The following is a 25,882-nucleotide window of genomic DNA, read 5'->3' as shown; positions in this document are numbered from 1 at the left end:
ATTGAAGTTATGTGGCAACCTGCATCCAGCAAGTCTATCAGCACCATTTTTTCGAACATTATTTGCTCACTTCATGTCTCTGTGTCACTTATTGTAATTTTCACAATATTTCAAGTGTTTAAATTATTATTTAAAAAATTATTATTATATTTGTTATAATAATCTGTGATCATGACCCATGAAAAGCTCAAATGATGGTTGACATTTTTAGCAATATTTTTAAATTAAAGTACGTACACTTTTTTTTAGACATAATGCTATTGCACACTTAATAGACCACAGTGTAAACATAATTTTATACACACTGGGAAACCAAAAAAATTCATTTACCTTACTTTATTGTGATATTTGCTTTATTGCAGTGGTTTGGAACTAAACCCACAATATCTCTGAGGTATGCCTGTAATACTATGGAAAAAAATTTTAATTAGATAACCTAGATAGAGTGGACAAATTTTTAGAAAGACACAAATTACTGAAACTGGCTGAAGAAGAAATAAAACATCTGAATATATCTATTTGACTAAAGAGATTGAATTATTCATTATAAGATAAATAAGTACAGGGATCTAATGTACAACATAAAGCTATAGCTACACTGCTGTATGGTATATACAAAAATCGTAGAGAGTAAATTCTAAGAGTTCTCATCACAGGAGAAATTTTCTTCCTTTATTTTTTTCTTCTTTCTTTTGTTTTTACTGTACCTACATGAGAAAATAAATTTTAGCTGGACATACTGTAGTAATCTTTTCACAATACACATAAATCAAACTATCATTCTGTATGCCTTAAACTTATACAGCAATGTATTAATTATTCTTTAATAAAACTGTGGGATAAAGTTTTTTTTAAAAAAAAACAATATCCCTCCCTCACACCATATATAAAAATAATGGATCGTAACCTAAATGGAAGATCCAAAATTCTAAAACTCTAGAAGAAAGCAGAAGTACATAACTTTATGATGTTGGATTAAGCAATGGTTTGTTAGATATAACCCTAAAAGCACAAGGAACAAAAGAAAGAAATAGATAAATTGGACTTCGTCAAAATAAAAACTTTTGTGCTTCAAAGGAAACCATCAAGCAAAAAGAAAATCCACAGAATAAAAGAAAATGTTTACTAATCATATATCTGATGAGTGACTAGGGTCCAGACTATCTGAAGAACTTTATAATTCAACAACAACCAAAAGACAAGCCAGTTTAAAAATGGGTAAAGTATTTTAAGACATTTCTCCAGAGAAGATAAACAAATGGCCACAAGCACATGAAAAGATGATCAACAACATTAGCCATTAACCGTCTCATTAACATAATTAGGCACTACTTCACACCCTGAAGTATAGATATAATCAAAAAGATAGACAATAACTAGTGTTGGTGAGGATGTGGGGAAACTGGAACCCTCATCCAATGCTCTCAGGAATATAAAATTAAAGGTGCTGGGAGAACAGTCTATTGGTTCCTCAAAAAGTTAAAGCTATATATATATATGTGCAAGCTTGCATTCCATAGTGAGGAACGAGCCAATAGGTAAATGCTCCCCCTCTCCATGCAACTCCAGGACAGACCTGAGACATATTCCATACTTCTTCTCAGACAACCCTATGGGATAGAGTTACCGGTGGCCCACATCAGTGGCCATAGGATGATGTAGCCTTGTTTTGGCTTTCTCTTTTCACTATTCCGCTTCCATGTTTCCACAGTGTAGTGGTTATCACATTTCACTAGCACTACTCTGCCTCCCTATCCTTCACTTCTCTTCCCTGGAATTATATTTCCCAATGAAAGACCCACACACAAGCCTTTGCCCAGGCTTTACTCTCTAAAGTACCCATGCTGAGTCAGCCATGTCTAAAATTCTCATAATTAAGTTAGAATCTATAAGAAGCAATAAGAAGTTTGTTCATGCATTCTGTACCCTGTATCTTGTATCTATTAACTGTAGGCAGTTACACAAGGCACTGAAGAGAGAAAAGTTTAGCAGACATGTACCATGCCCTGGAGTCTACCTGGGGCAAGGAGGATACTTAAAGACAGAGACACAAACAAACCATTAGAATAACATGTGAGTTCTAGATCTAAGGCATGTAGAAGGTGCTTGGAATTCCAGGTAGGTATTTAACCATGTCCAATGCTGGCAAACACGTGGAGTAGTTGGAGTTCCCAAGCATTGCTATGGGAGCATAAGCTGCTATAGCCAGTCTGGAAAATGGTGCAGCAGTTTCTTTTAAAGCTAAAGATACACCTAGCACATGATACCTACCCACACATAGGTAATTACCCAATAGAAGTGAAAACTTAAGTTCATGCAAAACCATGTACACAAATAATTAGACTAGGTCTTCTCACAATCACCAAAAACTGGAAACAATTCAAATGTCTTTCAATGGGTGATGGGATAAACAAAATGTATCCATACCATGGAAGACTACTCAGCAACAAAAAGAATGAACTATTGATATACAAAGCAACTTAGATGAATTTGAAAGGTTTTATGCTATGTGAGAGAAGCCAATTCCAATTCCAAAAATTGCAAAAAATCTGATTTTATGTATTAGACCTTCTCTAAAAGACAAAACTATAGTGACAGAGAACATATCAGGATGTGCTAGGATTAAGGCAGGGGGCAACTAATAAAGGGTAACACTGAAGTTTTTGGGGGTGATGAACCTGTTCTGTATTCCAATTGTAGTGATGGTTACACAAATCTGTATCTTTGTTAAAATACATAAAACTTTGTACCAAAAGGAAAAGTCCATTTTTCTCTATGGTAACTTAAAAAATAAGAAAGAAAAGGAGAATGAGAATTAATGTTGTGTTTAGGTTATGATGTTTAAATGAAGGAATGTGTTATGATGATGCTATGTTTTGTTACATGGCATAATCTGATGTTATATGACACCATATGGTAATTATGTGATGTCACATTGTACACAGTGTTATATGACACCACTTTATCATATATCATGCTGTTTTATATAATGTCATGTGTTTCATGATGTTATAAGACAGCATATAGTCATTATGCTCAACTTAAACAGCACATCACATTCAAAACAGCAAATCACCAAAGTTACATCTACTGACTGTAGCACTGGGAAAATCTTGCATCAATTTTGCTCCTATTCCCATTAGCAGGGTTACTATAACTATAAGGAAACTATGCTCCACTTAAAATATGTGCTAATTGAACTTTTCTCCTTGTCAATTCAACTCTTTCATCATGATGAATGAAAATATATGGGTTATGTATTCCAGGATCCCCAAATAAAATCATTTCTTCACCAACCCTAACTGAAAATACGAGATTTAAAAGCTTCTTATTTAAGAAGCCCCTGGGTCACATATTTAACAACCATGCAAAGAGAGGTGCAACATCTTAGTAAAAAGCGTTCTCAGGCTAAAATAAAAAATTTTTCAGTAATCAAGATTTTAAAAGTCCATATAGTTAAAGATGTGACTTTAAATTTTTAAAGTATTGTTATTTATACAGTGATTGCTGCCAAATGCTGACAAAATTGCATGCAAACTCCCATATCTTTTAGTCTTTAAAATACATGCTATGTTCTTTTAAAGTGTGATCCCAAATAAAATTAGAAACAAAATATTCTGAAAATACCCAAAAGAATTATCTAATGGAACCCTTCTGCCCACAAACACCAGTTTTATTGTATTTTATTGTATTTGCTTAATTACCAGTGGTGACATCTCTTAAAGGTTTATAATGCTAAAATTACATTATGTCTGCAGCGTTATTCAAAATAATTACATTGCACAATAATTTCTAGATGTAATACACCAAATTCAATTAAAACTCATGACATTTTTACAATGTAAAATGTAAAAGCATTGTAGCTTTTACAATGGCATTCTTTGGCACTCTTCTTTAATACATCAGGATTCTATGTGGATTGGCTCTCAGGTGTGGATAAAGAATACTTGTCATCTTAGAACTCAGCTCAGGCTGCCTGGCAAATTGGATTTGAGATTATTTAAGGAAATAAATTCTGAGAGGTTGTGAACACATGATATAAAGCTGGACACCCAGTCAAAAGCATGTATATCGTGTACTATGTATAAGACATTAGCAATGTGTCTTTCTACATATGACAGAAAAGGGAAATTAATCTACAATCTAATATACCTAATAGTAGCCTAGATCCAAAGGAGCAATGATGTGGTTGTGAATAACTGAAGCTTGCTCACATTATCCATCTATTTTACAAAGTGAAGAGGCTTTGCTTTCTATAGAAGTTATCTTCTTCTTCAAAAAAAAAAAAAGAAGTTATCTTCTTCAAATGTTGCAGTACATCAAATTTTTATAAAAAGATAGTTAACAGGGGAACCTGGGTGGCTCCATGGTTGAGCATCTGCCTCATGACCCCGGGGCCCTGGGATTGAGTCCCACATCAGGCTCCCACAGGGAGCCTGCTTCTCCCTCTGCCTGTGTCTCTCATGAATAAATAAATAAAATCTTAAAAAAAAAAAGATAGTTAACATATCTTAACAGAGCTTCCTCTTGAGGGAAAACCATAAATCTTTTGGCTATAAAGAAAATACTCCTTGATAGGACTTCAAATTTACCTTTCTCATATAAACCTGTACATACATGTGAGGTGCATTTTGGGAATGATTTGGATTTTGTTTTGCTGTAATAGCACCAATATAGATAACTGTAAATCAGTAAGAAAAACCTAAGGAATGTGTAAAATACTGATGAAGAGTGGAGAAATGTCAGGGTCAAGAAGACATCTGGTGAGCTCAATCTGCGAGATAAGCATATCTCAGGTGGGGACAGGCCCTGCAACCTCAACACAGGGCTTGAGAAAACAGAAAGTGAGAGCCATAGCACGGAGGAAGCAACAGAAGAGAAACCTAGGGAGAGGATGGAGAAGGGGTTCTGTGCTATGGGGAAAACAGATGCACCATGGGGGACAGACCTCTTGCACTCCTCTGGCTTGTTCAGTCCTTCATCTAAACCTCAAGTTGCACAAACTGCAGGACTGTGTCCTTGCTGATAGGACCTCTTGTCTCTTCTGGGGGTGCTTCTAAAGCAACAGTTTAAAGATCTGGTTATCAAGTATGAAAGAGATGATAATACCTACTCTACTTCATATTTCCTGTAGTGTTAAACCATGAAGGGGCTGAGAACCCCTGCACTGAGACACTAGGGGCTGGAGATGCATCTCTCTCTCTCTCTATCTCTTTCTCTCTATTCCGGAAAATAAAAAGAGAGGTAGTGGATAAAAGTTTCCTTCTTTCCATCAAAGGCTAGCCATACTCCACATCAGCCCTCCTCACCCATTTCTAGGAACAAACTTTGAAATCTTACCTTCCAGACTATGACAGCAATTGCAAAACCTATCAACATACGGTAACAAAAAATTAGACTCACCAAGATCAAGATGAACACCAGGGACAAATGAATTGAGAAAGAACATGAAGATAACAAATCCCAACACCATCAGGCATTTGGTGAGCAGAATCTTGTCTGATATCCTGTGCTGTGAGAGAGGAAAATGCAACTCATTTACTGGGTACTATCTTCTATTTCCTGCAATATGTCCATCATCCTACATAACTTGAATTACTACAAATTTCTCCTGAAGATTAAAAATATAACTTCTTGAACTTGAAGGAAGATGATAAGGTAATTCATTACAAGGAAGACTGTATAGATTTGGGATTATAGCATTCAAAACCTGTATAAAAAAATAAACACAATAAATTTAAAATATAGTATATTTTAAATATACTGGGTGGGTCACTCTGTTAAGCAACTATCTTCAGCTCAGGATCCTGGGATCAAGCCCCATGTGGCTCCCTGTTCAGTGGAGAGTCTGCTTCTCCCTTTCCCTCTGCTCCTTCTCCCTACCCATTCTCTCTCCCTCTCCCTCTCAAATAAGTGAATAAAATCTTTATATATATAAAACACCTGGCTAAATAGCTTCTCAACATGCTGCAGAAAGTGCTCCCAGCCTCACCACAAGCAGTAGGTGAGATCTTGGCCAATCACTGAGGAGTAATATATGACTTCCAAGGATCTGGCCATGCATTTCCACAGGTGCTACATGCTCATATCCTTTTAATTCAACTATTCTCCTATTACACAAATCCCTGCTCATGGTGGCACTGAGGTTAACATGTTCTTACAATAACATGACTCCCACTAAAGGTTCTTACTGTATCCTTTCATGTTCACAGAGACCCTAAAAGGTACTTGGCAATGCCCTAATCACCAAAATGACATCCATTGGAGCCTCAAAAGCTGTTCATGGCTAAGGGGAGGTGCCAGAGGGCTCTATAGTACCTTCATTAACCTCAGAGATGCAGACCTCGTTGCAGTGGATCTGAGCTACAGGGGCAAGATAGGGCAAGGTCTCCAGAGGCTGCTGGGCTCTGAGGCCACAGCTACGTGGAGCTAGGGAAGGGAGGACAGTCCCAGAAAACCTGTACAGAAGGGCACTGAGTAATCCTGCCCCACCAATCAGGCCCCTGTATGAATCGTACTCCACCATGTGAACTAACAACTGTGTCATGTCCTTTCTTAAACGTAGTCCCACTAGCACATCTGTCTGTCTACATCTGTGTCTATCTAGAATTAGATATAAGTATAGCTATGGGTATAAATATGGATATAGGGAGAGACAGAGACAGATACTTATGGGTATGCACATGGATAGAGATAGAGACAGAGTTAGAGATAGATGATACAGGTATAGTTATATAGAGAGAGAGACAGATGTGTGTATAGGTATAGATTTTTCTCTCTGGGGATCCCTGGGTGGCGCAGCGGTTTGGCGCCTGCCTTTGGCCCAGGGCGCGATCCTGGAGACCCAGGATCGAGTCCCACATCGGGCTCCCGGTGCATGGAGCCTGCTTCTCCCTCTGCCTGTGTCTCTGCCCCTCTCTCTCTCTCTGTATGAGTATCATAAATAAATAATAATAAAAAAATTAGATTTTTCTCTCTGGATTTCTCTGGTCATGCAGTTAGAGATGCTGCCATAAAAACCACAAGCATATTCCTCCAGTTTACACTGGCTCTGGCTGTAGTCCCCAGCCCCCTGCTCACAGATCATGTGGGCCATCTCCTGAACATCTGTCCTCCTTCCTCACCTACTGCCTAAGCTTGTGGCTCAACTGGCCACAAGCCAATTCATCTTCCTCTTCCCACCTCCAAGGAAGGCCAATTTGCCAGATGAGTCTGCGATGGTGAATTAGGAAGAAAAGGGCATGGCACCTAACCTCTTGTGAGGGGAAACACTACATAACTTCTGTGCAGCCATGTTAATCATAGAAAATGGGTATTTTCATGGGCAGTTCCAGAATTGGAAACGGAGGGAGCAGGCAAGTCAAAGAACATTCTAGCATCACTTGCCTGCGATAAGTGGGAATGATCCAAAGTTTGTGCTTATCTGTTATTCTGGGTGTTTGTCAAATTTTCTCCTTTTGGCTACAGAAGCTATCACAGTAAGAACTCTTACATATTATAAGCTCCTTGCTTGTCCCTTCCACCTCTCCTCAATCCTTATCCACCAGGTACACGGAGAGGTACACAATCTCTTCCCTAACTCACAGCTAGCACTACACGGTCTAGCAAAGCAGGCAGTGTCTGCATAAGCCTGGGGTCCAGAAAAGTGTCATAGCTACACCCTTCTTTCCTAACCCTAACCATCTCGGAGATTGGGAAGACAGGCCCAAAGAACATATTACCCACCAGGACCTCATATCCAAATTTCCTTTAAAAAGGGACAAAATGTTCTTACCATAATAAGAAAGTGGATACTCATCCTCTCCCTGCCCCCCAGGAAAGAAACTACCTGGATTCAAAAGTTCACAAAGATACAAATATCTCAAAGCAGATCTGGAGCAGAGTTTTCTTGGCTAGGAGTGGCTAGGAGAAGGGCACTATTTGTCCTCAGCTACACTAAGAAAGTCTGTGAAGGCAGGAAAATTAGCAATAGGACCCAAAAGTCAGAGTCCACCAGAAGGAGAACCATATGAAGAATACACACATACACTTCATCTCTGTCCCAAACACTTCTCCATCTCACACAGCATGCCTCACCTGAGTCAGCCTCCACAATCTCATCCACACAATGGGAACCACAAGACTTGCCTTTTAGGATCAAGAAGATCTTCAAGAGCCTGAGGCACCCAGGCAACTTTCTCTGCAGCCAAATTAACCATAGGAAGGGCCATCCAATCTCAAAGGGCTAGAAAAATTTTGACTTTTCAATTTCTGGACAAAGTAAGCCTACCATGTCAGGGAAATGATTTTCCCATTAACTATTAGAAATAACTTATGCCTTACATACAACTACAGGAATAAAAAGAGAAATTACTTTCAGTCTTAACTTTGTGTGAAACAAGAGGTAAATCAGAAACCCTTAAGAGAAGAAACCACAATACCTTTTTTTGTAGTTCCTGGATATTGGTCTCCCAATTTTTATCTTCCTGTGAGATTTGTCTAAAGGAGAAAAAGGCAGACTCATTATTTTCATAGTGATATAGGGCAGCAACCAGCAGCACATTTAGCATGGACCTCTGGCCCGGATACCACCCACTAAGTCACACCTGAAGTAGTCACGTAATGGTGCACACCTAGTCACAGAAGGTGACCAGTGGAGCTGGGTTTATGGATTGGGAAAGATACTCCATCTATATTTCCAAAGAAAAGTAACACAGGAAATGAATGGAATGTTAATGAGGTATGTGAAGGCATATGTATGTGTGAGCATGAGTTCAGAGAACATCAGAAGAACACTGACCAAAATGTGAACAAGGGGAATAATGATACGCTACTTTTGTATATCTCTTCTTACTTTCTACTTTTCTACACTTTTTTTTTCAAAATGAGGTCATGCTATATTTATAACTAAACTAATGGAAAAAAATAGCAAAAGAAATACCACTTGCTTTGGTGGTGATTTTTATCAATCAGAACAGTGGAGAATTTAATTTTAATGAGCTCTAGCATGTCATAAGTATCAAAGGAGGCTGATCACACAGCCAGAACATACCCTAAAAGAAATCACAGCAGACCCAGGTGAATCCTGAGGACAATTTTTTAAAAGAATATGTAAAAACAAGACCTGCAGGGCCATCACCTGCCTTAGATCATCTTCATTCTACTCAGCTCTTCAGTGGCTGTGTGGCTTTGCAAAGCCACTACCATCTTCAGGCCCTAGTTTTTCTATCTGTGAACAACACAGGATGAGCTGATAGAAACTGGTGAACCTCGGAGCCCATGTTTCCTCACATTTGTAACCCTGAGATACACCTCACAGCAGACAAAGGATGTTGAAGCTTGAAAGTCAATGGGTCAATCGCTCAATACATTTAGAGCAATTTACTCCTGCATCTTTAATTTACAAAGTTTCTCCTTTTAAGAAAAAAACTGAATGGAAAGTCATCAGAGAGGAAGAAAAACCATGAGAGACTCTTAACTATAGGAAACAAACTGAGAGTTGCTGGAGGGGAGGTGGGTGAGGAGACGAGGTAACTGGGTGACAGGCATTAAGGAGGGCATGCGATGTGATGAGCGCTGGGTGTTATATGCAACTGATGAATTACTGAACACTACATCAGAAACTAAGTATGTACTATATGATGGCTAAATGAATTGAAAATCAATCAATCAATCTCTGCCTGTTGCTGAAGTTGGTCCCTGGCCTGCAATTCAGGGTCCTCCTGGAGCCTCAGGACGTTTTTACCCAGTGCCACCTGGTGGAGTTGGGTCCTGGGCTGGGATGGAGCTGAGACATTGCTTTGCCCTGGCTGCCTCTCTGGAGAGAGTGAGTCACCACGGGCTCACCTGTGGCCCTTTCCCCCCACAAACAGAACAGGCTATGAGACAGCCATACTGGATGATTCTCAAGAGTTGGCGCTGGCACCACACCCAGCTCCTGTCCTCAGCCTGGGAACACAGGGCTGGTTCCAGCAAAGTGCAACATGCAAGATCATTTACACTACATTCACAAGGATTCAAACTTCCCTTGCCTTGACAGATTTCTCATCTCTGCCCAGTTCCCAGCTCTGTAGCAGTAATGCTTCAATGTTCCAAGAGGTGGACATGCTCCTGCTTTCCCCATCAGCACTCCCAAAGTGAAGACAGGTTGGAAGTCAGCATTTCATCAGAGTTGGAAGGAAAAACTCACCACTCCATTACCTTTTACATCTCAGCTTTGATTGAAAGCAAATGACAGGAAATGAATTGAGAAGGTCTTAATTATTTTTTGAAGTCCCTGAAAATCAATTACTAGGAGAGTATTTTGTTAGATTCATTTGTTATGCTGTTTTTTATTTTTATTATGCAACAAATGTTATGTGTGGAAGTGCAACAGGCAGGGGTTCAGTGTGGATTCAATCCCTGGTGTCACTTTTTCCTTGCTGTGTAATCCTGGACAAGTTGGTCAAATTCTCTGAGCCTCAGTTTTCTCATCCTGAAACTATCCCAGAAATTCTAGTAAGGGTTAGATAAAATAATGTACCACAAGAGACTTACACAGTGTATACTGCCCAAAACGTACCCACTGGTATAAAGGTAGAGTTACAGTTATAGAGAACGTGTCAACAAAGAGTAGTCCTAGCAGGGCCCTGGCTTGGTACCTGTGGAAGGTGTGCAGCCTTCGGGCCAGCAGGTGCTCCAGTGCCTGCACCTTCCCCAGGAGCAGGCCCCGAACCGCTGTCTCCTCTCGGCTGGCTGGGCTGATGCGCTGTGCGGTCAGGCGCCAGACATGGATCTCGTGCTTCAGTTCTGTAGGAAAGGAAAGATGAGGCTTGAGTCTCCCACAACCTCAGACACCAGCAGGCATTCCACCCTCCTCACCATCTTCCAAGACCAGGAAAAACATACCTGATGATGCACAGATAACCAAGGGCCAAATCAAAGCAATAGCTTCTTAGCATTCATGTTATTGTAATGGAACCAGGAGACAAAGCCCATATTAAAAAATTACCATGGATGCAAAGTACTGTGATTTGGGTAAAAGATAAATTCTTGAATATACATATCAATGCTAGCCCCTAAGAACCTTTTCCCCTCCCAGGAAATTACTTCTTGCAGCCAGAAGTTTGGGTCTCTCAGTTAAAATCCAGGCATTGCCTAATCATTGAAACAGATATAGTGAACATTGGAAATACAAGTGTAATTCTCAGCAGGAGGGCATGTAGCTAAAGCAGGAGGTAGGGAATGACTTCCCTTCTGACTAGGCCTACAAACTGAGCTTGTTGTCCATGAAAGAACACAGCCGAGAGACATAGACAACTTTATGAAATGCTCAAGTTAATATAATGGGCAAATTTCACCCACAAATAAATTCAGGCATCTTCTGGTATAGAAGAGTAGAAAAAGGGAATTGTCAATCTATTGACTCCTAAAGTATCAAAATATTTCATGAAAATTTGCATTTAACCTCTATTTTACAGTTAAAGATGCTACATAAATTTATCAAAATATCCACCAAAAGAATACAAGGAAGCATGGTATTTTTATGAATCACCTCTTATGTGCAAAGTACTATACCACATATTACAAGAGTTCAAGATGAAATTAAAAGACAGATCCCTTTCTCAAGCAGGAGCACTTGACAATGAGCTCAGACAAGAGGTGTATGGCAGAGTGATTATCCAAATCCTGTGAAGTAGCACGTACTTGTGGGTTCAATGACTAGGAAAATACCATCTTTTATGCCCCTTCTATTCAGTAAACAAGTGTTGACCACCTACTATATGACAGACCTGTTACAAATGCTGAGAAAACAAGTATGAGCTAGGCAGAAACACAGACTGCAAATAACGTGTGTCAAGACTCACAAAAGAGAATCAACAGAGGATAGGGGCACTAAAACCATTTCAGTTAACACATGATTTTCTCTAAAGCCTCAGCCTTACAAAGATGAAAACCTTTTAGTACTAAGATATGGATTGTGCTTTCATTCAGTACATATTGTTACTTTGCAGCATAAGAAACTCAACATTAAAAGGAGGAGCAGGAGGAGGAGAAAACCGAAAAAACTAAGCTCCTGAAACAATGAGCCAAAAACACCACACAGGGACAAGAATAGGAAGATGAGACTATGCTGTCTCAGTGGATGTCCACATAGTGCCAGTGTTTCACCCAATGCTCTGAACCACATTACACAGAAGATATCATTCAAAGCCCATCCATTAGAAAGCAAGAAAGCAAGAAAGCAAGAGAAAGAAAGAAAGGAAAAGAGAAAGAAAGAAAGGCTATCCATAAAGTACAGAGACTTTCCAGCCAGTCTTTCAAGGCATGCTGGTGATAGACACTTCTCCAAGTGGCTGATCAACTTAAAGAGCTAAACAAGAGCATTGCTAGTTTCTGGGGCTAATCCATGGGGTACAGGCTGGGAGTCCTCTCCCTATCTGTGTGTGGAGAAGCAGAGCCTGGGAGCCACTGCTGCTTCTGTGAAAATGCTCTGTCAGGTCCCCAGGCTCCTTTCTGCAGGTGTCCTCTCCTGAGACGACTTCAGCCCCCTCATACACACCCAGAGCCTAGCTGCCTTCTAACCCATCAAATCAAACAGGTGGAGCTATTCTCCTCAGCAAAACCCATGCATTAATGTTCAGGTACTGTACTTTTGTTCTAATTTTTTTTTGTTCTCCTAATTTTTGGATGAAAGACATTATCAACTAGCAGGGAATTTAGTTGAGAGAGAGATTTTGCCAAATGAAAAGAAGCTCATTGCCTTCACCCAGAACTCAGTTTACCCAAGTGTATTTGCTCCTCAGTTCCCAGGCTTCTTCCACACTTCTACCATTTCCCTACCCTGTGATCTCTGCTAAGCTCTAAGACCCTGGTTTCAGTGGGCTAATTGATATTGTTCTCTGCTGCTTGTGCTGCCAAGGTTCAAAGATAAACATTCTATCTTCTCCCTACAAAACTCTCTCCCCTCACTTTCTTCATTTTTATATGACATCATTAATCTTCCAGGTACATGAGCCTGAAATGTCATTTTGGTCTTATCAGTGCCACTCTCCACTATTTTTGGGTGAACATTACTGGGCATGTATAGGTGTCAGATAACATGCTAGATGCTAAAGGAGAAAAATTTATAAGTTACAAGATGAGTCTCGAACAAGGTAGAAAGAAATATAAGCTCTATCATAAGTAAACATGAGCCAGGGCAATACTGGTCACAAATGGAGTTTGGGATAAACTGGTATGGTTCTTATAGGATCCACCTGTTCCTACCCCAGGTCACCAGCTTATCTAGGCCTCATATTCTCACACTTGGTGATTCTGATTGTTCCTCAGTAACCTCTGACTGGAGTCACTTCCTACCAATCCACCCATGGTTAGTCATAAATAGATAGTTATATAAGTAGATATAAAGAGAAATCTATCTATGTTCCTACTTACCTATCTTCTAGGAATATAAATCTATCTAGACTGATACATCTAGAAAGATGGATAAATGTGGGCAGACAGATAGATAGGTTCCTTCTTTCAAATATCCATTGATTCCCCATGGCTTGCAGAATAAAGCCAAAGATCTTTAGGGAAGATCAAGATCCTCAAAAGGTAAGCACTACTGTGAACTCGATCTTGCTGTATAAGCTCTTACCTTTGCCACACTGGCCTCTGACCAGGAGACATCATTAGATGTCTCATCTCCACCTCTCTGATTACCTCTAGCCCCTATCTTCCTGAGCTTCTCAATGAAGCTCCTATAGCATTACTTGAGGTTATTGTATACCTGGAAAAAAAAAAAAAAAACAGGCGAAGACATTACCATGTGGGATATATTCTCTCTCCCAGGAGGTGGTGGCTGCCAGAAAGCCTACAGGAGGGTCATCCAGCTCCAAGTGATGAATCTGAGGGGAAGATGCCCAGGCCAGGAGTTGAGGAATGGAATTCTACTATTACAAGATTCTGTTTGTGTTAAGCAGTATAATATCAATTGAAGTTAGTGGTATAACTATCACTAAACTCACAAAACACAACTATAGCCAAAATGTAACAGAAAAAAGAAGAGGTAAATGAAATATTTTTGAAATAATTAATTCAAAAGAAGGCATAAAATTAGGGAAAAGGGGATAAAGAAAAGAAGGCACAAATAGAAAACATGATGATACACTTAAATTTAACCATATCATGAATCATAATCTAACATACCAATTAGGGGACAGAGATTGTCAGATTGGATAAAAAAGCAGACTCAACTGCTAGCTACTTGCAAGAAATGCACTTTACATATAAAGACACAGTGAAAGGATGGAAAAGATATGCTATACTACCACTAGTGAAGAGAAAGCTGGAATTGCTACATTAACAAAATTGATTTCAGAGCAAGAACATGATTATGGATAAGGAAGGTTATTTTATAATGGCAAAAGTGTTAATTCTTCAAGAGGAAATAACAACCCTAAATGTTTATGTACCCTAATAACAGAACTTTGAAATATATAAAGCAAAAATCACATATCTGCAAAGAGAAATAGACAAATCCACAACCATAATTAGAGAATTCTATTTCCATCTCTTGATAATTGATAGAACAAATGGATAGAAAATCAAATACAGAAGACCTGTTGGTTGCATTATCAGCCAACTTGACCTAACTGACCGTACTGACAAAACCCCACCAAAACAGCAGAATACATATTCTGTTCTGTTGCACATGGAATGTTTATAGGGCTAAACATTTAATTCTAGCCATAAAACAATCTTAAGAATTTTAAAAGGATTCGAGTTTTACCACATATAGTCTCTGATATAGGTAACTGCAAAATACCTAAATATTTCCTAAATAAGCACATCTAAAATATCTAAGGATCAAAGAAATCAAAGGGGAAATCAGAAAGTAATTAGAACTGAATGGAAATTAAATAAAACATATGAAAACTGGTGGCAGGTCACTGAAAGAGTACTTAGAAGGAAATTTAGAGCACTGAACACCTGTGTTAGAAAAGGAAGTATATATAAAATAATCTCAACCTCTACTTTAAGAAACTAGCAAAAGAAAAATAAATCAGCCCAAAGTAAGCAGAAGTAAATAAATATCAGAGTAGAAATCATTAAAAGAGAAAAAAATGTAGATAAAATCTTTATAATCAGAAGCCGTTTCCTTAATATCAACGAAATTAATCAACTCTAACTAGACCAATCAGAAAAAAAGCAGACACAAATTACCAATATCAGAAATGAGAGATTACATGATCAGAAATATCCATTAAAAGGATAATGAAAGAATATTATGAACAACTTTAGAATAATTCTTTCAACAACTGAGATACAATAGATAAACTCCAGGGATCCCTGGGTGGCTGAGTGGTTTAGCGCCTGCCATCAGCCTAGGGCATGATCCTGGAGTCCCTGGATCAAGTCCCACATCGGGCTCCTGCACAGAGCCTGGCTTCTCCCTCTGCCGGTGTCTCTGCCTCTCTCTCTCTCTCTCTCTCTCTCTCTCTCTCTGTGTGTGTGTGTGTGTGTGTCTCATGAATAAATAAATAAAATATTTTTTAAAAACACAATAGATAAACTCCTTAAAAGATACAAATTACCAGTAATCACTTAAGAAGAAATAGGATAATCGTAATAGCTAGCCCTAAGTCTATGAAGGATTTTGAGTTTGTAGTTAAACCTTTCCCCCACACACCCCACACACATACATCCAGGTCTATAAATGTCCTAACAAACATTTAAGGGGATAGTAGCAGCAATTCTATACCATCTCTTCCAAAAATCTGAAGAGGAGGGTGTGATTCTGTACTCATTCTATGAGGACAGCAAAAAAGACATTAGAAGAAAGTAAACTCTACACCAGTATCCCTAATGTACCCAGACACAAAAATTCTATACAAAATATAAACAAGAAGCAACTTAAGCTGATATTTGGTGAACAGGAGGACAGACTGGTGGTTATTTGTGCTTTTTTTGCCAAATAAGTCATGTTCTTTCCCTTTTTTTTTTTTTTGAAAGATTTTATCTATTTATTCATGACAGAGAGAGGGGGAGAGAGAGAGAGGCAGAGACACAGGCAGAGGGAGAAACAGGCTTCATGCAGGAAGCCTGATGCGGGACTCAATCCTGGGTCTCCAGGATCACACCCTGGACTGAAGGTGGTGCTAAACCACTGAGCCACCCAGGCTACTCAGTCATGTTCTTTTCCATTCTGGGCCCTTCCTAGGTTGATTCATCCTGGCCCCGTGACCAGTGGGGCCTAGTGACAATCAAGATGACAAGCTATGAACAGAGGCATCCCATATCGGTCAAGAATGGAGCGGAACAAGTGGTTCTCTCTACTTTGATGATCAACAGCTCAGGGCTCTGAGAACCAATGACAAGCAGGGTATTCCCAGTGCACAGGGGCAATGAAGCCAAAGAGAAGAAAAGAACAGTGCTTTGCAATTCACTGAGATTTCAGGGTTACTTTTTTTTTTACTGCAGCATAACCAAACCTGTTCTGACAAATGCTCTAGATGCCACTACAGACTCACTGAACCCAAATCTCTAGGATAGGGCCTGGGAATCTGCAGTTATAATAAGCATGCTAAAATTGGAGAGCCCTATGACCCACAGTGGCCCAGAGCAATTGCCCTGACTGCACAGCCCTGTGCTGATTTACAGCTTGTCTTGGCATTGGCATAGGGTTTCAGCATCATCCAAGTCCCAACCATTTCTTCCCACTTCCCTCAAATGTTTCTCAACTCCTTACTCAGGAAGAGTGGAGAAGTTGATTATACAGATTTGTTTCATATACTTCTAAATCTGTGTATCCTAAATTCATGTCAAGATAGCATTCTCCAGAAGAGCTTATTAACAGCACAGAATTCCTGGGGGTGGGCCTGGTAATGTAAACATATAACAATTGTTCTCAGGTCATTCTGATCATCAGGGAAGTTGGGGGAGAAGCTAGCATAACAGGACAAGATAACTTTCTAACTCTCCACTGAGATACAGCTACACCTGCACAATCAAATTGTTATTGACTGATTATCCATTGTGATCACAGTTTCCTTAGCTCTCCACTGGTGTGACCCTTTCCATCAGAAAACTAAAACTAAGTATTAAGTTATCAGATTTTACACATGCTAGATGATGACAAAACATTCTGAATATCTCTCAATGGGTTTTATGGATTGTATTATGTCCCCCACCCAAATTCATGTGTTGAAGTCCTAATCCCCAAGACCTATGAATGTGATTTTATTCAAAAATAGGGTTGTTGCAGGTGTTATTAGTTAAGGTGAAATCATTAAAGTGGTCACAAATCCAAGATGACTAGTGTCCATATAAATGGGGGAAATGTGAACACAAACACGCACAGGGATAATGTCACATAAACATGAATATGGCCATCTAAAAGCCAATGAGATAGGCCTGGAAGAGATTCCTCCACTTGGTTGGTTGGTTGAGCCAATCAACCTTGCACGCACTTCGATTTTGGACTTCCAGCCTACAAGACTGTGAAGAAATAAGCCACCTCTTCTGGCCTATGAAGTACTCTTAGCATCTGTGGAAATAATCCATCTGTTGTTTAAGCTGATCAGTCTGTGGTACTTTGTTACAGCAGTCCTAGAAAACTAATACACTGGTCAATGGCAAAAATGGATCAAGGCATCTCACCGCCAGAAATATATTTAAAAAAAAGTCAGTTTTGACTAAATTCTTCTTCAAAATAGGGAAGTAATGGGATTATATGTAGTTTCCTCCATTATAAAGCTGTAAGAGAACAGAAGGATCTGGGACTCTTTTTTCCTCAAGAAAGGCACATTCTGCTCTATAGACCATCAGAGATATGGAATTATCAATGCCATCAGGGAAATACAATCTTTCTCCAAAATAAGCAAACTATGCTACATCAGCAGGAAGCTATTTCAACCTTGCAGCCAATAGAACTATTCTATTTGGCCCCCAAAATCTGTGTGTGCACCTGCTCTTCCCTCCTGTACCCTATGCTGGGTTTACCCCCCCAAAATCAGGTCCATGGGTGGGGACCATGCCAATCCAACTGCCCCATGAACAGCTGAAGCACAGGGAGTGTGCCCACTTGTCCTGCACTTACATCCCCTTCACTTGGGACTAGGCTGAGTGGGCACTCAGAAACTCCTTATTGCTTGATCATGTTTAAAGCACCATTTCTAGGAACACCTGGGTGGCTCAGCAGTTGAGTGCCTTGCCTTTGGCCAGGGGCGTGATCCTGGAGTCTCAAGATTGAGTCCCACATCAGGCTCCCTACATGGGGCCTGCTTCTCTGTGTGTGTGTGTGTCTCTGCCTCTCTCTCTTTCTCTATGTCTCTCATGAATAAATGAAATCTTAAAAAAATAAAAATATTTAAAGTACCATTTCTATATCCACAAGGATACTCCAATACTTTGTGCATGTGATTAATAAGTATTGCCTAACATAGAAATTTCTGCTTATCATTCCATTTCTCTGGGAGAGGTGGGTGACTAAATTTTACTAAGAACAAGCTTGGTTTATATAGATGACTCTTGAGAGGGTATATAAGATAATGTTTTCCAAACTAGAACAAAAATAGTCAAACTCTGAATACAAAAGTCACGCATGAAAGAAAGGCAGATCTGCTTTGTACAGTCACCATCTGATGAACAGGAGGACTGATAAGAATACATTTAGATCCTCAGCTTTTCATAAAGAAATAGTACTTTTTTTTATCTTACTAAAGATCAAGAAAACTTGAAGTCCTATACAGTACAAGGATACAGGAATAACAGGATGAGAGAGGTAAATATACAATCTATGAGCTCTGTGAGGACACCACACCATCTGAAATCACAAAGAAGGAAATGCACCTTTGTCACTGTGTTCCTATCACCCAGTTATGCTCTGTTACCCAGGCAACCTGCACAATGTCCTGTACAGGGTCTGGCTGAGAAAAGGATAGCTGTTTCCCAGATAATCTATTGCTTCTAATATATAGGGATCAGTAATATTCTCAATAAAACATTTACTAAAATTTTTAAGTAAGGAAAATACAAAGACAAAAGATGGTCATGAACCCTCTTCCTGCTGGCTGGTGCCTCATCAATATATTCTTGATAAACATAGCACAATGTTGGGCAGCCCTGGTGGCGCTGCAGTTTAGCGCTGCCTGCAGCCCGGGGTGTGATCCTGGAGACCTGGGATCGAGTCCCACATCAGGCTTCCTGTATGGAGCCTGCTTTCCCCTCTGCCTATGTCTCTGCCTCTCTCTCTCTCTCTCTCTCTCTCTCATGAATAAATATATCTTAAAAATCTTAAAAAAAAACATGATACAATATCCTCTGTGCTGGATTATGTTACTATTTTTGTAATCACATTTAATCTCAAAGTATGACATATTTGAACACTAGTCTACATGCTTTGCTATTTGTGTTGTATACATGTGGTTTAATGATGTCATGGTATACGAACTATATCCAATGGCCACTGCTTCCCAGATTTCACCCTAAAGAAAATTAAAGAAAGGCCATGGATTTAAAGTCCCTGAAAGCACAGAGCATACCAGGAGGCAGACAGGAACATACTGAGTATGCAGCATCCCAGTGACCGACATTTCCCTGATGTTCTAAATGTAAGAAACCTCCTGCCTTTTTTGTGGCAACGTCCTCCGGAAAAAAAAAAAATTATTATGATAGTAAACTCTGAGGCTATATGAGATGCTGCTTATACTCACCAACAATCTCACTGGGTTCCTTGTTATAAAGCTTTTTGTTCCAGAAAAGAAGTCTAAGGAGTGGGAAGGAGAACAGGAGAATGAAGCAAATCCCAACGAACATGTGTGCAGTAAATCCTGCGAAGTCCAGGCCCTGGAAATAGGAAAGGGGAAATTAAATGACAAATGGGATTCTCCTCTGTATAGGCATGGTTCCCACTTCAGGATCTTCCAAATGAGAGATCCAGGGAAAGCTGAGCACTAAGACCCAGCAGGGGCAGGCATGTCAGAGTAGTGGGTGTTAGCTAGAGGGCCACAGGGCCCAGCATAAAACCCACAAAAGAACAAGTACTCTTCTCTACAATTTTGAAAATGTTTAAGCTTTGTTTCATATCAATAAACCAAGTCCTACCTGAATAACAAGCAACCTTAGGAGAAAACAAAAACAGGTTATCACAGACAATCTCAACCTTAACTGGGTCTACTTTCACTACTGGATGGACACATTCTCCCAGGATGAAAAAAGACAGACGGGGGCAAAACATAAAACTATGTGGCAATAACTGCCTATTTCCAGGTAAGATGTGTCTTTTTAATATTTCATTTAAGTCCCTGCTATCGGGCAGCCCAGTGGCTCAGCGATTTAGTGCCGCCTTTAGCCCAGGGCCTGATCCTGGAGACCCAGGATCAAGTCCCACCATCAGGCTCCCTGCATGGAGCTTGCTTCTCCCTCTGCCTGTGTCTCTGCCTCTCTCTCTGTGTGTCTCTCATGATAAATAAATAAAATATTAAAAAAAAAATAAGTCCCTGCTGTCAATGTGAAAGAACATCCTTGGTTGATGAGCACAGCCCTCTGCAGGGTGGCCAAAGGCCATTAGGAGTGAGGAGGCCCAGAATGTCCCTACTGGCCATAAGGTCCCAGGCAGGTGCTTCTCCCTCCCCTCATACTTCCTTTGCCCCTCTGCAGAACTATTTGTCATGGTCAGCTGCTGAGGACTTCTCTGCTTTGGGATAAAAATCCCCTACTAGCTTAATCTGTCAGGGATTAAGTCAACAGCATCATTGGCTGGTTTTGTCTGTCTTTTACTCTGTGCTTATACAGGTGATCCCTGAATGTAATTAATATTGTTTGAAGGAAGGTCCCCACAAAGGCAGAGGTGCTTGTTCTGGGCCCTTTTTTGCACATATTAACTATAATTTTTTGTCCTGTTAGAAATGATGGGACAATTGAAAAAACAAGTGATGGGTAGACTAAAGAAAGAAATGGACTAAGGGGCTCCTGGGTGGGGCTCCACAACAAAACACAGCTTTGAGGGGAAGTATATGGTTGCTAGTAGAGTTGTAATGGGTGGAATTATCAAGTAAGAACAATGCAGAGTGTGGGAAAATCCCAGCTGAAAATTTTAAGAAATAATATAGGCAGATGCAATGTATAAGGGATGTAAATATTTTCACTAAGTTTATTAGGTGCATGTATCTGGGCCTCCCTGCTTTACAAGCCTCTGTACCTTCCTACACTTTTCTCCTTAATGTCCTCAGTAACAAAACCACCCACTATTATACTTGCATCAATCTAATGCTTAAATGCAGCCTTTTCTTGCAGGGTGCTGGTTCTATTTTGCCCCTTTCAGTCTTATTTTGTACTTTTTTGGTTTTTCTCCACTCAGATACTCTCTGCTTAATTTTTTCACAAAGCCCTCATTCAATAGTGGAAGTGGTCAAAATTTGAGGCATGTAAAACTATGAAAACAGGATTCCCCCCAAATCAGATTAGAACATCCATAGCTGCATAAACTACATATATCCAAGGGGAATCCAGCTGAGCTACTTCTGGTGCACCAATATCACCTTCTAGGGAAGATACCCTCAGACTAACTCTGGAACAAGTCAGAACAGTCAACTGAGTTATAGTAGGGCTTAGCTGAATCCACCGAATATTTTAGTAAATATCATGATATAATCTGAAGATAGAATCAAGTCTGGAGACTCAACAAGGAGAAGACCCCCGGTGTTACATGAGTGGATATGATAACAGGAGGGATCTGATGTGGGACATCCTGCATGTGAGGGATACTTCGAGTATGTGGAGGAGAAGTCATAAAATACATGCATCTGAAGGAAGCACAAACCTTCCATGTTCTGCAGAAATGTGGAAGTGGGTGATCCCAGTACACAGAAAACAGCAAGCCATAGAGGGCATAAGCTCCACTACAGAATGCTGACCCAAGAGGACAGATGGTCAAAAAAGCAGAACCCCAAGACCCACAGAAATTGAAGAGCCATGTGGAAGCAGAAATCCCACAACAGAGACTAAGTGGAAGTGACCAGAAGGAAGACCAGGAAGCAGCAGAGAGTGATACCATCAAGGTTGTCAGCTGATTAAGTAGAAGAAAACCATGGTGAAGAGCAGCAAAAGAACACCCCAGCATGGATAGCACATGGTGGGAAAACCAAGGGAACATCCCAGTGTACACATCTCTGGGGCACCGTTGGAAAAGCCTTCCTCTGATCTGTGAGTTATCATTCAGAAGTACAGGGACATGGCTCCCCTAAACAAATTTTTCAACTATTATTTAAAAAATAGTTAAGGGGTGCCTGGGTGGCTCAGTCAGTTAAATATCCAACTCTTAATTTCAGCTCAGGTCATGATCTCAGGGTCTTGATATGGAGCCTACTTAAGATTCTCTCTCTCCCTTGGCCTCTCACTACTCTAAAAAAAAAAACAAAAAAACAAAAACAACAACAAAAAGCAATAGCCTCATTCACCACTGGTGAGTCTCCCTAGAACAGGCATAAAGGAGTAAATGTAACTAGCAAAGGAGGATTATATCCCCATTAGCCTGTTAGGAGATGAAGGGACAACACACTATTGGTCATGGAATCCTATAGTGTAGGAGGACCCTGGAAGTCTTCCCCACCTATGTGTTCAGTACTGGAAAACCTGCCAGTAAAGAACCATCCCAAGGAATCTGGGAGGAGTGAACAGGGTGTGGAAAAGATATGGTGGAAGAACTTTCCTCCTAACTTCCTGTAATATCTTCCTAATCCTCAGAGAATGTGGAAGAATTTCTTTACTGTTCCAAAGTCCAGTACTGATTTGTTTGTTTTTATTACTTCTCTAAACTACTTAACTTTCTTCATGAATATTTTAAAAATTAATTTCACAGTTTTTATTTTATAATCTTTTTTCTTTCTAATTCATTTCCTGGATGAACAACAAAATAATGCAAAATAAATGTGCACAAAAATGTATGGTTGTGCTGTCATTGGTAATGAGGCTTTATAAATTAATCTCTGCTGCAGACACTATCCCTGGAACTATGAATTCATTTGCATTCTCTATACAAATAAGTATTCTCTTATCTCTAAGCTACAATAAAATAAATTAAAACCACTCTTGATTATCCATTAAAGGACATTCATTAGATACATTTCCTGTAAGATACATTTTAATCCCAAAATTCAAGGAAAATCATTAAGTGGAAGACAAGGAACTCCATCTTCAATAAATTAAGGAGGACTGTAAGGCCAAGTTCCCAGAGGATGTCACTTTGGCACAAAGCTGTGTGAAGAGCTTCGGCTGAGTCTCATGCAGAGTGAGTGCTCACCTTAAGGGCCCTCTGTGTATTTTTGCAAAAAATTCACCTTTGTCCCCTACTACCATATTTAAATTCTGGATATGTACAACAGCATGTCAGCATATAATGGAGGAATATGGGAATAGTCTGATGGACTGCTCTTTTTCTTTAGCTGTCTATAGACTTGGTAGAGGCCCAGGACTCTTGGGTCACATTCCACTGCTTAGGTGAGAGCGGATTTAGGTGAGAGAGGATTCCAAGGGAGTCCTAAGGGATGGCTTAAAATAATGCATGGTTAACTCGGTTTATGCCCAAGAAAGGCATCATCCTTGGGATTTTACATTTATACTAATGTGATCCTGGCCAGGGACAGCTAAGCTGTTGCATTAATTCATTAATATGTTGTAACAAGAAGAAGAAAAAAGAAGAGGTGAATAACAGAAACTGAAATTTCTAAAAACAGCCTAATGAAATACAGTAGTCATACTCTCACTTGGACTATTTCTATATCTATTCTACTACAAATTGTTTTCTATTTGAACTTTTAAGATTTTAGAGTTTATATTTATGTATGTAAGCCATTTTTTAGTTAATTTTTGGGTAAAGTGGGAAGTGTGGACTGATGCTCATTTTTCCTACATATTTGTTTCCTACATATTTGTTTCCTACATATTTTTCCTACATATTTGTTCTAGGACCATTTGTGAAAAAAATAATCCTTTCTTCGCTAAATTGGCTTTCCACCTTTGTCAAAAGCATTTGTTCACCTATGTGGGGGTCTGTATCCAGACTCTCTACTTTTTACCTATTCACCTGCAGTGATGCCAATACCACACTGTCTTGGCTATTGTGGCTTTTATAGGAAGTATTGGAGATAGGTAGCACTAGCTCTCCCATTTTGTTCTTCCCATTAAGAGTTATATTTTGAAAACAAATTTTTTTTAAAAAAGAGTTATATTTTGGCCATTCTGAATACTTTAATTTCCATATAAATTTTAGAATCAGTTTGCCAATTGCTATCAAAAACAACAACCCTTGGTTTTGGTTTTGACAGGGATTGCTCAAATCTGTGGATCAATCTGGGAAGAACTGATATATTAACCACATTGGGTCTTCTGATCCATGAACAAAATATCTCTCTCCATTTAATTAGATCTTCTTTAATTACTCTGCAATGTTTTGTAGTTTTTAGCATATAGGTCTTGCATATGTTTGGTCAGATTTACCCTAAAGTATTTTATATATTGATGCTAATTTCCAATTGTTTATTACTAGAATATAGAAAATCACTAATTTTTCTATATTGATATTGTATTGCACATTTGTCAAATATACTTATTACTTCTAGAAGCTTTTTTGCAGATTCCTTCAGACTATCCACATGGACAGTCATGTCATCTGCAAATAAAAACTTTTTAAGTCTTCGTTTCTGATATGGATGCCTTGTATTTCTTGCCTTATTGTATCAGCTAGAGCCTCCAGTAAAATATTACATCGAAGTGGTGAGAACAGACATTTTTGTCTTGTTTCTGATTTAATGAAGAAAGCATTCAGTTTTCACATTTAAGTATGACACTAGCTATAGTGTTTCCATAGATGCTCCTTATTAGGCTGATGAAGTTCTCTTATTTTTCTAGTTTATTGAGAGATTTTAATCACTAATGGATGTTTGATTCTACCAGTTATTTTTCTGCATCTATTGAGATGATCATATGAATTTTCTCATGTAGTTTGTTAGTAAATTGCATTGATTGGCTTTTTAAATATTACAAATTCTACTTGGTCATGATGTATTACTCATTTTATATATCATTAAACTAGATATGCTTATTATTAAATTTTTACTTTTAAAAATTAAAAATCTGTGTTCATAAGAAATATTTATTAATAGTTTTCTTATACTGGTTTTGTCTGGTTTAGGTAACATGGCCTCATAGAATGAGCTGGAAAGTATATCTTCTTCAATTAGCTGTAAAGCTGTATGTAAAATTGGTATTATAGCATTATTTCTTCCATAAATATTTATAAAATTCACCAAATAAACCATCTTAGCTTTGCTTTCTACATACTTTCAGTCCTATCCTCCCCACTCAAGGAATCATCAGATTCCTATACTATACCCTGGAAACTCTCTCAAGGCAGTAAACTGGGGCAATTATAGGATTCACCTCATTTGTTTCCCAATTCTCAGAGATCAGTCTTTTTTTCCTGATATACAGTATCTTCCTTACCACTGTCTGGTTTTGCTTTGTTGGGGGGGGGGTTGGTTTTGAGGGGGGGTGTTCTTTTGTTTTGTTTTGTTTGGATTTTCATTAATTTTCTTTTGGGATATCTCAAGCAAGGCAAGAGAGTAAATCCAGTCTCTGTTACTCTACTTTAGCCAGAGAAGAAGCTGTGTTATCTTTTTTTACCCATGTGTATCCACATACAAAGAGACTAGATGCATCAAAGCATTAAGAGGATTTATCTCTGAATGGTGAGATTACAATACTTTTTAAAATTTGTATGTGCAAATTATATTTTCTACAATAGATGTATCACTGTAAAATAAAAATAAAACAGTATTTTTCTCTAAAATTGTTCTCTCCAATGTGTATGATGCCTATCCTGGATGATAGGTGTCCCTAGAATAGATTGCTGGGCTCTGCCACCTTCTGATGTGCTGCA

General features: G+C 39.1%; 1 protein-coding gene across 3 annotated transcripts in view; it reads right to left on the bottom strand.

The window, feature by feature from the left end:
- Positions 1-25,882, bottom strand: part of OCA2 (OCA2 melanosomal transmembrane protein) — a 391,444-nt gene that overhangs the window by 218,718 nt on the left and 146,844 nt on the right. For all 3 annotated transcript variants that reach the window (XM_025982265.2, XM_072737021.1, XM_072737020.1), the window contains 4 exons: positions 19,659-19,791; positions 10,620-10,767; positions 8,421-8,478; positions 5,404-5,512 (listed from right to left, as the gene is read on the bottom strand). In XM_025982265.2, coding sequence (XP_025838050.1) covers positions 5,404-5,512; positions 8,421-8,478; positions 10,620-10,767; positions 19,659-19,791 — 448 coding nt within the window. The remainder of the gene's footprint in view (positions 1-5,403; positions 5,513-8,420; positions 8,479-10,619; positions 10,768-19,658; positions 19,792-25,882) is intronic.

This window comes from Vulpes vulpes, chromosome 14 (assembly GCF_048418805.1).
Source record: "Vulpes vulpes isolate BD-2025 chromosome 14, VulVul3, whole genome shotgun sequence".
Taxonomy (NCBI): domain Eukaryota; kingdom Metazoa; phylum Chordata; class Mammalia; order Carnivora; family Canidae; genus Vulpes; species Vulpes vulpes.
The sequence above is the reverse complement of the archived record's forward strand: the minus strand, read 5'-3'. Positions and strand labels throughout refer to the sequence as shown.